This window comes from Ammospiza nelsoni, chromosome Z (genome assembly GCF_027579445.1).
Source record: "Ammospiza nelsoni isolate bAmmNel1 chromosome Z, bAmmNel1.pri, whole genome shotgun sequence".
NCBI lineage: Eukaryota > Metazoa > Chordata > Aves > Passeriformes > Passerellidae > Ammospiza > Ammospiza nelsoni.
This window is the reverse complement of record NC_080669.1, coordinates 45,263,646-45,280,545: the sequence shown is the minus strand read 5'-3', so window position 1 is coordinate 45,280,545 and position 16,900 is coordinate 45,263,646. Positions and strand designations below refer to the sequence as shown.

The 16,900-nt window shown below is 38.5% G+C and overlaps 1 protein-coding gene across 4 annotated transcripts in view; it reads left to right on the top strand.

Annotated features, from left to right (window-relative positions):
• FAM169A (family with sequence similarity 169 member A) overlaps nt 1-16,684 on the top strand; it is a 38,336-nt gene extending 21,652 nt beyond the window's left edge. For 3 of the 4 annotated variants that reach the window (XM_059492402.1, XM_059492404.1, XM_059492405.1), the window contains exons 8-13: nt 4,006-4,115; nt 7,856-7,910; nt 8,241-8,379; nt 10,525-10,690; nt 11,563-11,769; nt 12,530-16,684. In XM_059492402.1, coding sequence (XP_059348385.1) covers nt 4,006-4,115; nt 7,856-7,910; nt 8,241-8,379; nt 10,525-10,690; nt 11,563-11,769; nt 12,530-13,063 — 1,211 coding nt within the window. In that variant the 3' untranslated portion in view covers nt 13,064-16,684. The remainder of the gene's footprint in view (nt 1-4,005; nt 4,116-7,855; nt 7,911-8,240; nt 8,380-10,524; nt 10,691-11,562; nt 11,770-12,529) is intronic. The other variant, XM_059492403.1, reaches the window with a different exon arrangement.
• Nucleotides 16,685-16,900: the final 216 nt, after the last annotated feature.

Here is a 16,900-nt window from a genome sequence, read left to right as displayed (position 1 = left end):
TGCTCACTACCTGCTGACAGATGCTGAGGCAGTCACCAAGCAGCCCTTTCTAGCCAAGTGTCCCCTGTTTATGTACTGACCGTGATGTTCTGTGGTGTGGAATATCCCTGTGGCCACTTCAGGTCAGCTGTTCTAGCTATGGTCCCTCCCATCTTCTTGTGCACCTGTTCACTGGCAAAGCATGGGAAACCGAAAAGTCCTTCAGAAAGGTTAAACACCAGTCAGCAGCAATGAAAACAGTGTGGCATCATTATTCTTGTACTGAATTCACAATGCAGCACTGTGTCAGCTACTAGGAACAGTAATAATTCTATCCCTTCTGAAAGTGGGATGATATCCACTCCTTATTTGCTGTATCTTTATGTCATACCCAGGTTCTGTTCTTTGCAGTTACCAGTTACTCTGACGCTGTTACCTTTTCTGTCTTCTGATATATACACATGCATCATGCATGTGTATCATTGCCTATGGGCCATCTCTCTAAAATGAGTTCCTTTAGTCCATGACTTTGAGTTCTATCTGTTGTAACAGTCTTCTAGAGCAGAAAAGATTTTGCATCAAGTTGGATTGTTGCATGCTGGAGCCAGTTCTGCTTCTGTCACCACTGCACTTGTTTGCCTTTGCAAAGTTAATTCTTCATTGGTCTGGGTGATTTTTACTGTAATACCCTTGATATGGCAATTGAATGGGAATCAGGTTCTGATCCCCAAATTCAGAATGGTGAAAACAGGTGCTGTGAGGTACCCAGTTGAGTGATAGGTGTATAACCATGAAACAGACAGTATAAAGTGTTACATGGCAATTAGTATCATACAATTTAATTTATTGGCTACTCACACCCAAAATCAAATCCCCATAAGGAATGCAAGGGACTTCCTCATCTTCCTGTATTACCTGCTAAGTGGAGCCAAGTGCTTGAGCAAACTCAGTTCCACAAATTGTTTTGTCTTTTCCTGAAGCAGGAATAACCCAGACTATTTCCCTCAGCACACCACAGGAAATTTATCTCTTTCTACAATGTGTAAAAGTTTGGACTGTGGTGTGTCAGACTGACTGTCAGATTCCCCAGTGTTTACTTAACAGGTGGCTTCTGCTAAATGTGTGTCCCAATGTTTGAAGGTCCTGCCACACACTGTTCCAGGATAAATGGATTATTGTATCATTTCATTTTTCTGGAGGGTGGTACATGACAGAGAATGTGATATCTCCAGTCAGTGCCATGGTCTTTGGCCCAGTTGTCTATGATGTTGTTTAGAAAATTAGTTGCACTACCTCATTCTGGAATTTCTGTCATCTTCTTAAGGTTTCCTTCTTAAGGCCCACTGTTCCTGGTGGGGGCATGGGGTTCAGGCTATGTTTCCTCCTCTCTAAGTGTTGCTTCCACCATTATAAGGACATGACATTTTTCCCTGGAGTTTTGAGGGAGTGTGATATAGTCTATGTGCCCAGTCTCCCCATATTTCTATTTCAGTTGTCATTCTCCATACTAGAGAGGTTTTAACCACTTGGCTTCTTTAATTGCATGTTTCACATTTATGAATAATCTGTGCAATTGTGTCCATGGTCAAGTCCACCCCTGGATCATGTGTCCACCTATAATTTGCATCTCATCCTTGATTATCTGAGGTGTCACAGGTGTGCACCAAGCTAGAAATAATTTTCCCTTTTATTGACAATTCTGATCCACCTAAGTTGCTTCAATCTTAGCAGCCTGATGCACTTTCTGGTTGTTCAGATGTTCCTCTGTGGCCCATTTCTTGGGTGTATCAGTTGCTACATAAGGTACTTTCACAACCAAGTTCTCCACCTAGACAGAATTATCTTGTCACAATGTGGCAGCTCAGATGGCTTTACCTTTTTGCTGCCATCACTGCAACCACCCCACAGGGCATTTGCCACTACACAAGTCAGTATAGAACTAAAATATTGGTCATTTTTCTTATTCAGCAATGTCTAAAGCCAGCTGGATGGCCTTCACCTCTGCAAACTCACTTGAGTAACCTTCTCCTTCAGCAATTTTTTGTAGGAGACTTGATCTCTGATCCTTTCCTACAATGTGGCAGAACAATCAATAAATAAGCCCTATTTCTTCTCATTTTCTGGTAATTTATTACACAGTGAGTCCTTTTCAGTATGGGTCACCTCCTCTAGTGATATTCAAAAATCTTTTCAGGCCAGTCCTTGATTACTTTAAAAATTCCTGGACAATCTAGTTGGTGCAGTATTTCTGCTGGTGCACCATTGTGGTAGTGACTGGCACCTGTTATTCTTCAAGAGCCCCACAACAGAGGGGTCCTCTGAGAGAAAAAGCCAGCCAGACAGATGCTTAATTTCCTGTCTACAAGGCAGCTGTAGTGAAAGCCCAATGCTACCCTTTTGGGTCCATGAAATGTCCTCTTTTGAAATGGTCTTTGCCAAAGGTGCACAGAGTCTCTGGGACAGTCACAGTGACATGCTTTTGCCAGTCAGGCTAGTTTCAGCCTCGATTATAGTCAGCTGTTGGGACCTCCCTGTCACTCCAGAACTACATTGGGTTATTGTCCTCTCTAGCAGAATGGCATTATGGCACACTGTGCACTAATGTCTATTAGACCATTATACTCTTGTGGGTTTGACATTCTAGGCTACTGAATCCTCACATTCCTGTGAACTGAACTGATCATCATCTCCCACTGAAAGGAGGCAGGGCCCTCTAGTACTGAACATAGAATTCTCCACCCACTTTTTGTGAACAAGGATTAGAATTCTTTACCATAGAATCAGGGTAAGATTAGCCATTCCTTTCTGTCTGGGAAGTTGCGTGCTAGAGACTGGAGCAACAATTTTCCTGGAAGAATCCACATTTGTGACTGTTTTTCCTTACAGTTCATGCCTCTAGGGTGGAGGTGGATTTCCCATATAATTTTTACATATCCTTTCTGTGGTCCCACAGGATTTTAAAAGCCATGGTGTGTACCCTTTTTTGAGCAAAAAAATGCTCTCTTAATAGCTGAGATACTTGTCTATACAGGTGGGGAGTAGAACCTATCTTCTTTTTGTTGCTGTAACTCCTGGACCTGTTTTTCATACCTTTTGAACAGATTTTTTCACAACTGAGAGGCAAGACCATAGCTAGGAAGAGAGACTTTCTATGTATTCCCAGAATTAGCAAACCACTTAATCCACTGCAGATATTCCTTCATCTCTCTAGGTCATGAATGCCAGTGAATTGAGATGATGGTGTGCTACATATACAAATATCTACCATGTGGGTTATGTGCATTGGGCTTTGCCTAAATCTGTGTGTGACTGCACATTCTTTGGCTCATAACAAATCATCTCTAGCACAGCTAGCTCCCTTAGGTGCTAGACATCTCTCTGTCCGTGGTGTCCACTTGCCTGGCTGATATGGAATGTCTTCCTTGAAGGCCTTTCCTTCACACTCGACAAGCAACTAAGTGCCACATATCTGCTTGTTCCCCCCTTGGTGGAGTGGGGAGGAGAATCTGAAAAAAATGCAAAACCACTGTATTGAGACAAGAACAGTTTAACAATTGAAATAAAATTAAACAGAAGCATAATGTAACAATAATCATAATGAGAAGGGAGACAACAAAATGAGAAAAATGAAACACGAGAGAGAGAACTGATACACAATGCAGTTGCAGTGATTAGCCCCTCCCAGTTTATGTACTGGGATTAACAAATGTGGTATGGAATATTTCTTTTGTCAGTTGTCCTGGCTGTGTCTTGTTCCCAGCTTCTTGTGCAACTGCTCACTCAGCATAAGAAAGTGAAAAGTCCTTGAATTAGAGTAAACCTTATTTAGCACAACTAAAACATCAATGTGTTATCTTACTCTAAATTCAAGACAGAGCACTGTATAAGCTATTAGGAAGAAAAGTAACTCTATCCCATGATAGAAAAGTAACTCTATCCACGTACAATGTCCTGAAAACAGGACAAACAGTTATATAAAGGTACTAATTTTCTCTTGTGCCTGTTTTCTCTTTAAAATCTTCACAGCAGGGATCTCAAAGAAGGCAAATAACAGTTTCCAAGCAGAGGACAATTCTTGTCAATCTGCAGTATCTGAAGCAGTTGGAACCAGGACTGAGGTAGAAACACAACTAAATGTAGGTACACAGTCTGTTACCTCTTTTTTTTAGTGTATTGTTATTGGAAAAACAGTTATGAGAAATTATTTTTGCTTACGTTTGCTTACTTGTTACTTTCTGTGTGGATGTAATGCTTCCCAGTGATGTAATGCTAATGTCTAAGATGGGTTGGTGGTTTTTTGTTTTGGATTTGTTTTGTTTGTTTTTTGCTTTGTTTGGTTTTGGTTGGGTTCTTGGTTTTTGCTTTTTTATTGGTATTTTTTGTGGACAGGTGGGGTTTCCCCATGCATGTAGAGTCTGTGCTGCAGCTGTCAGGGTCTGCAATTTGAGCCTTTTACCAGCAGATTACATAAACGAGAGTATTTCAACTATCTCTGAGATTGAACTGTTTAGAGAGTTTTTAGAGGTACGTGTCCATGTCACAGTTCAGTACAATGGCTGATGTTAAGTTTGCATGAAGAGTTAAACATTGTCTGTACAAAAAGATTGCAGCTTTCTTTGTATGTATTTTATACAGCAACCAGATTACAGCTGCTTGTGGACATGTGCTTATGAATATGTTTGGGTCATTAAATGTTATGAAGCTCTTCCTTTATTTCATTTGTATTCTGAATGCACACAGAATCTGCTTGACAATAATTCATAGCTCCAAATACCATGAGCATGGATTCGCATGCTTTAAGAAATGTCTGTGTTACTGACAGGCTTTCATAGAAGTCACTGCTTTAATTAAAAATGGGAAATAATGGCTAAATCAATACTCTCAGATACTAACGTTTAAACTTTAGATTTGGAATTTAAGTCAAGTTTTCCCAATTGAGAAATTAGTATTTCCCAAAGCAAAATTAACAGGAAAAATAGTGATGTTTTAAATCTCTCAATGACAGGAAGCAATAACTCTTAGTTGCCTTTCATTTGTAACAGTGTCTCTAGTCTCATCTCTGTGTTTTAGATAGATTCCAGTTATGATCATATCAGCAAAATTATCTAAAAACTTACACGTTTTGGTTATAGAGCTATATGGACATACCCGGAGAAAATAGAAGAGTGACAGTAGTTCTTTTGATTTTTGTTGCTGTGAGTTAAGAAATCGAGCCCTGCCTCTTGCCCTTTTCCAGAGGAAAAGACAGTAGATACCAAAGTGCTCCAGCTCCTCATAGCTTGGTAAAACTGCTGGCAGCTCTAAAATTGGCATCTGCAGTATCTATAAGCAGTTCTGCAACAGTTTGAAAATTGTTGGACCACCTAAGAAAGTAAAATACCCCACCTTCCCCCAAACCATGAAAAAACCATCTCCCAACTTTAATTTTCACCTTTCCATTTGTGCTTCCCATTTTGTGCATTTTAATTCTAGAAGAATTTGTTGTTCGTTTACAAATTTTAATGTATTTAGTACTCACTTGACACTACTTGTCTTGGTTTGAAAAGACAGGTGTCTGCTAAGGAAGGCAGGAGCCTCCCTTGAACTGGAAACTGTAAACCCCCTCCCTCTCAACTGTTATAAATTTAAAATTAAGGGGTTCTCAGGCAAAGATATGGGAGCAGGAATAACAGTTCTCCATTTGTTTTTTGGAAGAGATAAACTTCCCACTTAATAGAAGATAACTGCCACACCTCTCACTGATGGCTAATAGAATACACATTGTTTTGCAATCTAGGACACTACTTCAAATAGCGGAATGTAGACATGGACACTTTTTGCCAGCCTTCTTCCACAGTATTGGAAGTTAGACTAGAAAAGTGGACCAGGATGCTGGTAATTGCTGTTCCAGATTATTACTAGCAGCTAAGAAAAAACAATGTACATAATTTTATTTTAATGTGTCCAGCTTGTACTCACTTTACTGTATCAAGTGCTGAATCCTCAGCTAACTTGCAGAAAAAAATTGAGGTATTTAAGGGCTGATGTGGAGAAACAGGATACAAAAAATGCTCTTGGGAGAGGGAGCTAAGCAGCTTCCCTCTGAGGCAGTGCTGACTGTGCATGTAAGCTACATTACTGATGAATCACCAAGCTCTGGCTTTTCTTATTTTCTACATGGGTTGCCATATTCTGTTGGGTGTCATGATAAAAATAAAACTATAGAATAGCATAAGTATAAAAATAAGACTTTGCAAATAAATTTTGCCAACCACTACAGTGTAGTCCCTTGGGTTTATACAGAAAGGGGAAACAAACAGAAAGAGACTCCTTGTCATGGTTTGACCTGGAAACAGGATTTCTGGGATGCTGTAGATAGGGCCAATGAGTGCTCAGATTTGAATGTTGCCATCTGGCCCAACCACTGGGCATTGGATCCACCTCTGAGAACACAGGGTAAAAGCAGGGCTCTCCCCTGGCAGTTTCTCTTTGGATTTCCGGCGGGATGGAGTTGGGTCTCTCCCCCGGCCCAGTTGCTGGCTGGGCGGGGGCAGGGGAAAAGCCATGCGGCCCGGCCCGGGAGAGGTAGGCATGGCCCCCCCAAGGGTGGAAGGAAGAAGTAAAGAAATGCCGGGAAGCAATGGGCAGCCTGTTCCCCCCCCTTGGAGACAGACAGAGAGAGAGAGTGCAGCCTGTGTTTGTGGCTGTTACCTTGAAATTTAGTAAACATGTGCTGGCAGCAGGCAGCCCGGCTGAGGAGATGGGGGGGGGGTGCAGCCAGGAGTCCAGCCGCCTGGAGGAGTTTTTAACCCTTCTTGGACAATGAAAACTTCACAGAACATTAACCCTTCCTAGACAAGTGATGAAGGTCTGGACCAGAGAGAGAGAGAGTGAGAGATGTTGGAAGAATGGAGAAGATGGAGTCCATTTTATGCTGGACTCTTTTGTGTAGCCATGGACAGAGCCATGTTTCCGTGTGATACAGAGACTGAGTCCAGGGGGAGAAATGTCCTAGAGCCAAGGAAGATTCAGTGTGGGTACTCCTCGGCCCCAGGGGGTATATAAAATATGGGGGGGGATAGATGTCCCAAAGGTGAGACACTGTGCTTTTCTGGAACTGGACAAAGCATCCTTAAAAAGACAACCCTGGAAGCAGCCCTGATTCTTGTTCGGTGGTGAGAGCACCGGAACAAGGACGGAAAAGGCCACCACGACACATGGAAGGACTCCCTCTCCTCTTGAGGAACTGAAAGTTGAGCATTCTAAAGGGATGGTGCTGGACCCAGAATTGGTGATTTTGGAAGACATTGTATTGGGAATTTAGGGGGGAGGAGGAGGAGAGTGTTTTTGTGAGGTTTTAATTTTCCTTGTGTTTTCTTTTGTGTGTAGTTCAGTAATTGTTTTTGTAGTTTAGTTAATAAATTTTTCTTTTTTTCAAGTGGGAGCCTGCTTTGTTTATTCCTGGTCAAAATCTCACAGCAGACACCAGAGAAAGTGTATTTTCGTGGGGGCATTTGGCCTTGTGCCAGTGTCAAAACTTTGACACTCCTATAATTGAATTGTGTGGACACTTATAATAAGTAGAACTGTTAGGAAAAAATCTTGGTAGTATTGTTGACAGGTCACTTTGAAATCATATCTTCTACATTGAGGCCAGAAGTAAAACACAGAAAAACTAGTCATCCATGACATAAAGATAACTTTTAAAAAAGATAAAATTTGCTGTGATGACACAGAAGACTTACTTAGCTACAAATTAAGAATTATTTCAGCAGCTGTTTTATAGAATCATTACTATGAGTGCTTTAGAAAGGTGCAACCATAGGTAGGATGATGAAGGTATTTTAATAAATTCAGAAAATTTTAGAATAACATTAGCTTTGCTTTTGTTCCACAGGCTGACTCTCAAAAAGGTAAAGAATCAACAGATGTTCATGCAAGCACATCTGAAGGTAAAAACTTTGATTATCAGTATTGCAATTACTCTAGATGGATAGTTTTGCAGGCTATTTCACAGCTTTTCATTTTACTTCATTCATCTGTAAAATGGATATAAAAACATGCTTTCCTCCAAGGTGCTGAGATTCAACTCCTATACCTTTTAGAGGAATTCAGATAAAATTATGAGTCTTGGTAAAGATACTATTCAGATAAAAAGTACCACAACGAAATGCTGTTTGTGGCACTCAGTTTCTTTCATGAACTATTTTGGGTGGGGAGGTCATATGTAGATCTTAGTCTGAATTTGTTCGCTTAAATTTTTTTTGTGTTGTTCTCCTAAGACCCTAATGCAACTCATGCTCCCTTCTGGATACGAAGCAGTCCTTTAAAACGTCAGAGGCTAAATAGAAGTAGACAGCAACCTGGACTTGAAACTTCCCAACGAGATGAGGGAAATGTTCTTCGAATGTCCAAAAGCAGGTACCAGGAGCCCATTTTTACTGATTTCTTATTTTGTTGCTTGGGCAGCCATGAACTACATTAGTGTCACAGCATGTGCAACTGGTATTTCTTCTCCTTTCTCCCTACTTTACTTGCTTGATTTTAAGATTACTAAAAGTAAAGTCTAACGCAAGATGGGAAGTTAGAAAAGTGAGACATCATTTAAAGAGTGATTGCATCAAAATGTAGTACCCGTGAAAGCTCAGTAGATACTAGAAATAATAGGAAAAGAGTGAAGGCTGAGAGTGTCCTTTTGTAACTGAATCTGTACAATAGTAAAAATATTTGTATTTGCAGCACAGTTTCTAGAGATAATATATCTGGACTTACATCCATAATACTCTGTGTGGTCTTTGAGGAAGTATCCCTTCCCCACTTCTTGTTACAGTCTTGTTTCTTCTTTATTGCAGTAAAATATGGTGTGACTGTTCAGCTGAGCAGCTGGTTACTGCTTGTCAGCTAATAACAAGTGTTATAGGGGGCCATGTCTTCAAAGGGAAGCCCTTTGCTCAGATAATATTTTAAACCATCATATCTGATCTAGCATCCTGAAAAGAACCCAAAACCATTTCCAGTTTAAATGATGTTAGCCTGTGTAACAATCATCAGATGTGGATGTGAAGAGTAGTGTAACTTGTGTGCCATAACAGTTCTTACAGAACAGGGCTTGGAGTAATAATTTGTACTGGCTTTCCATTCAGAATATCTATTTTAAGTAAATAAGTAGCCCCTTCCTCCCTCATAGACACACTGTGCCCACCCCACCCTGCTCCATGTGTATGTCTTCCTCTCATTCTCTTCCAAAGAAATCCACTTCAACCCCTTAAAGCCTCTTCAGACCAACTTGATTATCTTATAGGATAACTTGATTACCTTATAGGAAATCACTCAAGCTTGTGACATGAGGCTTCTTTAAACAGAATTTGTTGTGGGGGTTTTCTTTGTGTGGCTGAAGCCTTGCACAAGGCAGTGCCTAATTTTTGTTTAAATTGCTCTGTGAAATTACAGATATTTTATTGCTGTGCTGCACTGTGAGTGCATTGCCCTAAGCTGGTTCAAATAGGTCAAGCAACACATTTGATGCTGCCACAGCTTAAGAAATGCTGTTACTACTAATAATTGGCTAATTTGTATGTGAGAGGACTAACCTGATATGATTGGTTAGTAAACTAACCTAATTTGAATGTCAAATTTTGGGCCTTGCAAAATTAAGGCAATGAGGTAGCAGCAAAGTGTTGCTGTTACACAAGATGTGTTACATGGTATTTTTAAGCAGGGCTAAGAGGAACACTAAAATGAAGGCGCCAGAACAGCGTATGATCTTGGTACTTTCCATGCACACCAACAAATTAATCAGGGTCTTCTGTTGTGCACTTTCCTATTGAGTCCTACTTTCATCTCAAGACTGGCATGTAGGATAAAACCCTCCAGTACTGCCTTTACTATGAGATCACAAAGTAGACTCCTGTGAATTTATTACATGCACTTTTTTCTTTGCTTGTATGTAATAATTTCAGTTCATCTAAACTTTATCATCTTGAAAATGAGAACTGAATATTTGAGTTACTGTTACTACCCTGCAGTAGTGGCAGTGCACCAGCACTTCATCTTTAGATATTTGCTAATGTAACCTCTAGCTGATGGTAACTTATTAATTCATGATGTGTTTATTGCCTTGAGTTACTTTCCAGTCATAGTCTTTGCAATATCTGTATTTTCAGTGATTGTACAAATACAGTTGTTTTCATAATTCCATTATTTGAAACTGCTTCTACAGTAGGGATGAGGGGAAAAAGAAGTTGCTGCTTTTCTTAACCCTTTCTAGCTTTCAAATATGTAATACATGACTACTTTCTAAATTTAAAATAACAAACTTCGAGAAATTTCAGATTTCTTTCCCATAAAATGGAAGTGAGACAGATATAAATTCATAATTGCCAAAGTAGTTTTCCTAGTTATTATTTTTTTCCTAGTGAGGAGTTAGCCATTTTTAGATGCATTTAGTTTTCTAGATTTGTATTTCTTATGGCAAGCGTGTACTACATAATTGGTCATGAAAGAATTTCCCTGCTGAGATCACCAAAATCATGTATTTATCTAAAATATATATCTTAATACCTACAGGCCACCACTTCTTTCCCCCATATCTGAAAGCCCTGAAGACTTAGTAGAAGTGCCTAAGGTGGATACTATTGAGAAGGATGAGGAAATAATTGTTGAAAATGAGGACCAGTCTGTATTAGAAGTGGAAATGCATGTATCACCCTCTGAGAAACAAAGTGAGATGGAGGTGAGCTGGATGGGATAGCAATAGCAGATGGGTTTGGAATACAGCAACAGTTTCTGTTAAATGTGGTCCTTGCTACCTTGCTCCATGTGATTCTCAGCTCTTTGGTTTTTTGCACCAGTGCTTCATTAAGAGGTGCATCTTAGAAGTTAAGGCTAGTACAGAATTAGTTTCAGAGAATATTTCACTGTACGTATTTTGAGCAATAAAGTTTATAGGATCTTCAGTAAGATGAATTTCTAGTTTGTCTACCATCCTAATTTTCTTCATTGATTTCTCCTAATAAGAAATTCCAGAGAATTGGGATAAGATCAAGATCTGATCCAGTATCTCTAATCTTAAAAAAAAAGTTTTTTCAAGACATCAGTACCCGGTATGCTTCAGTGACTTCTATTGGTTCTTTTTACTTCTCTACTTAAAAATTGCCTGTTGGATTTAAACATCAACTTTAAATCCAGCTTTTAGCTTCATCTGCATGCTAATAACTTGAATTTAAATTTCTGAATATTCTTTATGCCTAGCAGTGCCTCAGGGTTTTTTGTTCTTACTGATGGAAGAGAAAGTGGACTTTATGTATGTTAGTTTCAAGGAATGATTGCAGGAGGCATGACAGGTGCATTGAAAACTTCTTGTCTTGGCTCCTAATTGTAGGCTGTGGTCATATATTTAGTACAGGTGACAGTAACAAACTAATAGTCTGGCTAAGTTAGCCAATCTGCATTAAGTTCTGTCTTCTTAGTACACAATTCTAGATATCTCAGCTATCTGCTTCTCACATTCAGCTACAAATTTAGATCACATGTACATCAATTAGTGCTGGGGAACAATAGCTGGCCATAATTTTGACTAACAAATATGACCTTTATTTTTTTTAGGAAATGCCATCAGAACCTCTTAATGGTGAGGTAGCAGAAGAAACTGGTAAGACCTCACTCATGGCTGAAGGGGAGATGGTAAATGAAGTTCCAAGTGGTGAATCAAAATTGCTGTCTGAGAATCAAGGAAAAGAACCTGTAATGCCATTAGTTCCATTAACCCTTGATGCTCCAGCAAAACCCCCAGAAGACACTGAATCAGAGAAGGTGAGAGAACTGAAACAAAATTTGAAGTCATTTTTACTTCAAAGTGTATTTATCTTGCATGGATTTTTTTTCTTTTGTTAAGTAACAGAAAGTAGCCCCTGACATTGTATGAAATTACTGGGAGAAGCAATTATTAGGCCAGATGATGTAAATCCATAGGGAGAATACACTAACATTTCTGTTTCAATGTGCAGAAGTGGGATCTATATGCATGTGATACCCAAAAGAAAGATATGTTTGCAGTAGTTTTCCTTGATAGTCACGAAACTGCTGTATCTCACTAAAATACTGGTTTGGTGAGAGTGAAAAGCCACATACTTGTTTTGTCTAGCAATTTGTGCCTGATGAGGTGTACAAATAATTAACTACTGCTAAAATGCCTTTGGTTTCAGAACCCAGGTTTTATTGTTTTCTTGTTTATAGTGCAAAAGCAGATTATTATATGCTAGCAAAACAATAGTTGTATTTGTCTAAATTAATTTTTTTCCCTTGGGATTAATATCAGAGTGTTTTTTCTGTACCTCAAATTATTCAACTCTTTTGAACAATTAGAAAATCAGAGAGCAACTCTGGATATGAAATGCAGGTCACAAAATAGTCTTGTGCAAAAAGGAGGACTGTTTTTTCAAGTTATGTATGTAGAATTAAAAACCTACTGAATGCCAAACTGTCCTCTGATGTTAATTACTAGAGGCAGTAGTTGTTTAGTGTCTTTTACCTTCAACTGATTGTCTTTTTAATTGTTTTCCTCCACCCACAGGTTTTAAATGAAAATGATTCAGAAATGCTGGCTGAAGAAGTTACATCAGTAGAGAAGGATGGCACCGAAGAACAGCAAGAATCTGAAAAGGCCAGCACTGAAAATGCAGCTGCTGTGGCATCAAAGGAAGAGCCCTCTGACAATGGCCCGCCCAACTCTGTGGTAACTGAAGCAGCAGAAGAATCTGTTTCTGAAAACCTGCCTTCGTCATTAGAAGATCAAAATGAGGAAGCCGGGCACAACTCACAGGAGGCCCCTGCTGCCTTGAATCAGAGCTCCTTGGTAATGGTTGAACTTGAGGGTGTTTCTTTTCAGCAGCCTTCTGGTCAGGAAGCACAGAAGAACCAGTTGGAAGAGCCCCCAGAAGAGTCTGCAGAGCAGCCAGATCACGACACGCAGACAGTGGCAGAGCGGGCTGCAGACAGCAGCTCTGAGGAAGCAGAAATTGAGGTACCCGTTGTAGATCGGAGAAACTTGCGAAGAAAGGCTAAAGGCTACAAAGGTCCACCCAAGAAAAAAGGGAAGCCAGCTTAAAAATCAAATAGTGATAATTTATCTATTTATAACAAGGCTATATTGTGTAAAATGTTAAGGTGTAACTGCACCATATCTGGCACAGGACACGTGCTTAAAATTCTGTGTTGGATTTCCTCTTGGGTTCATCACCTTTCCTCAAGTTTTGATTTGTTTGTTTTTTAAATTTAACCACTAGAAATTGAGCTTCTTCATAGTATGAAAGTAAATAGCCAGTCTCCTCCCTTCATAAAGGATACATGATGAATAAATACAGTCGTGCTTTCAAAGGGAATAGTTTGTATATTTGAAGTGGTAGTCATGGAAGAAAAATGCAGTGTAAAATTCTGGCCCTGTCAAGGTCCCTTAAATTGCTATAGACATCCTTGTCACTGGACATGACTTGAGATAATTTTTTTTTAATAGCTTTGTGTTCTCCACTGTGGAGAAAAGCAGAACAAGAAAAATCCTTCATTGTTTCTTGTTCCCTTCCCACAGGCTTAAGATATTAAAAGAATGTAAGATTCTTCATTCTAGGTCTCAAAATGTACAAGGAAGTGTAGCTCAGAAGATCAATGCAACGTGAGCAGCACTTGTCTTTCATGAGAATCACTTGAAACAGCTGAGTCGGTAGAGTGCAGTGCAGTGTCTGCCACAGCACTTCCTGATAGTGGATTTCTTGAGCAAAGATTAAGAGATGCCTACGCAGCAAACTATTTGTAGCTTCCAAAGCAAGCATTTCGGTAAACCCAAGTTTTTCCAGAGTATATTGAATGGAGCCTCCATATGGAATCATTTGAACTGCCTTCCTAACGACTTGCATGTGTTAAGTGGATAGTTGCTTCCTTGTTGGGTTACAGGAAAAGGATATGACTACTCTTGACCTTGTTTTGGTCTGAATGGAAGTGGTTCTTTGTGTTTTCCAAATACTTGGCTGGTGCTGTGGGGTAACTACTAAAATGTTATGTCTTCCAGGTGTGTGACTCCTGTGAGCACTGACATTTCAGGTGGTTGTGGATATTCATTAGTGTATTAGTGGGTATTTCAGCAAATGCTTGCTTGCCAAACTTGTATGCCTTTAGGAGTTAGTGGGTGATACCTTGCAAATACTTCTAATTCCCACATTTGTTTTCTAACTTGAGTGTAATTTCTGGGATGATAGCTTCCCAGTTGATGACTTTTCTTAAAAGCAACAACCAAAATTCACTGTATGCCAACAGGAATAAACCCAGACTATTCATGCTCATTTCCCTTCTGAGGTTCTCTTGGCAAACTGTGTATTTAACTTGTCACACATACCTAAGCTGGCCTTAGTTTGCTGTGTGTTTCTTTCCAATAAATGCAGATCTTTTTGTAATAGGCTAAAAACTCAGAAATAAAAGAACAGTGATTCTGAGAACAGAAAATTACACCTTTTGTCCTGCATATGCCTTTTCCAAGATGTGTGAACTAGTCTTTTGCAGTGTTGCAAAAACAGAGGTACAAGGTTCACTTGAGTAGTTGCAATGCTGTCTTAACTTTTATCCCTTTATGAAGTTAATGTAAGAATCTGGTTTTGGATTTTATGCTTATAAAGTTTAACTCTATTTATATGATATTTTAACTATTTAAGATACATTCATTCACTTTTTATTTTTCAGGTGATGAACTGAAGTACTATGCTCCTTTTTAATCTGTTAAGAGCAACTTACAGGAAAAAAAAGGTGGCTAAAAAAATGTGTTACCTTAACTTTAGATTCAGGGTACGTGAGATTACTGAGTTAAGTATGAATTTCTTGAACTATTGCATGTAGCTGTAGTATCTCATCAATATACATATACAGGTACTCATTATGAACCCCATGATTGATAAATATTCAAGAGCTTTCCTGATTGTGTGTAAACATATTCAAGTGAACCTTAAGCATTTCTAAAACTCATAAAGCTTTTTATATAAAGCATTATAAGACAAAACTTTTGATATTTTCTGTATGATTTCTCTTTTACTGCTGAGTTTAATTGTTTTAAAAAAACAAGTGGCTAGAAAACACATCTATTACATTGCTAAGAATTGGGGATTTTTGAGGACTGGTGGTCCTCAAAAAAAGAGTGGTTGTATACAATACACTGCAACTCATCTTCCATTTTTAGGACAAGCTTTACTGAAGATTCATCTTCTGAGTCTTTCAATGATACAAATGTATCCACTTTGAAAAAGTTAAGTACTCTTTTACTTCTGAGACCCAGAAATTTCAATTTCTTCTAGGTGGATTTTTGGTATGTATGTTTATCACTTATATTCCTGGTGAGGTTGGAACACTGTTCATAACAAGGTAATTTCACTCATCCAGCTTTTACTTTCATGGTTAAGTTGGAATTATTTCAATTAGTACCTTTCTTTTGAGACATTTGCAGAGTAAATACATAAATATTATGAGATTATGATATTAGGATAGTTTTAATTTCTATTGAGAATGATAAAATCTCTGATTTCATTTACGTGAGTCAGTTTTAAATACTGAGCTTAAATTCACATGTTAAAAGTACACCCTTGAGTAGGTATCTTTATAAATCTGGGGTGCCTGGGATAATAGCTGATGAGCAGACTTTTACAAACAGAATGTGGCCAGTTGTGGTGCAATTAGCAATTCCAATAACCAGTACAGTCATGAAAGATGGACCGTGTTCTAGCAGTGATCACAGCAGTACTTTGCACCAAATAACACGTTTTATTTCTACAACTTCTTTGGCATCAAATTTTCCCCAGTAAACACAGAGTAGCAAAATTAAAATACTGACTTTAAGTAATAGTTTGTATTGCTGTACTGATTGTCCCACAGGAACAGTAATTCAATACCTTATTAATTCTGTTACACTTATATAAGGGGACGTGTTTGACAACTATATTGACTGGAGTGCTTTACCTTGGGGACTATTAACTGTCTTATTAATATCAACTCTTAAACAATTTTAAAGATCCTATTGCACCAGCAACAAAAGATTAAAAGATCAACTTTATACAAGTTTGTACCAAATGTTATTACAACATGCTGTGGAACTATGTGTGTACAGTGAAAGCAGGCAGTATTATTTTTGAGCTTTATTTAGTCTAGGAATAGAGTTTAAAGAGCATTAATTTGTAACTTCAGCCTTGCACTTAAATGGTAAATGGTTTTGTACTTGAATCCAATATTTGTTCAAATGTCTGTCTTGTACTGCTTCTCCCATATTCTCTCTTGGTCCATTTTAATTTAATGCAGAAGTCTTTGCTGTTCTCCTGTTTCAGAGTCCTTCGCATGATGTCTGACCTTGCTGCTTTTTTGTACCATTTCTTTTGTAAATGTCAGTAAACAAATTGATCATTTACAATGTCATTGACACTATTAGCAACAAATTGGCCTACGTTCCAGCTTCCTTGCTTCTAAGTGACTGTTCTAAAATATTACTATGGGGATACACTTTAAATTTATTTCCACAAAGGTGGTGTTAGATGTTTTCTAAACTGGTGATACCCTGTTTATAAATCTTATGAAAGATGTATTGCTATTGCATAGTATTGTACCTGAGTCTTGTTACTGTGTTAATTTTTCCTTTTTTTTTTTTAGTACTGTCTTGGCTGCTTTTGGAATGTTTTGAAGTAGTAATAAACTTATTTTGTGATTATTTTTTGTTTGGTTCTTAATATTTGAGTCCTTTTCTTCTATATAGGAAGCACATTTTAAAGTGGTTCAATGCACTGGAACATGAATTTTGCCACCTGTCTTCTACAAAGAAGTTTTTAAGAAATCACAAATTATTAATTAAAAACCCTTGTATCAATGAAAATAATTTTCTTTAGCTTTTGCATCAGATTTTATTTTTAAAAAAGCAGCAGAATCA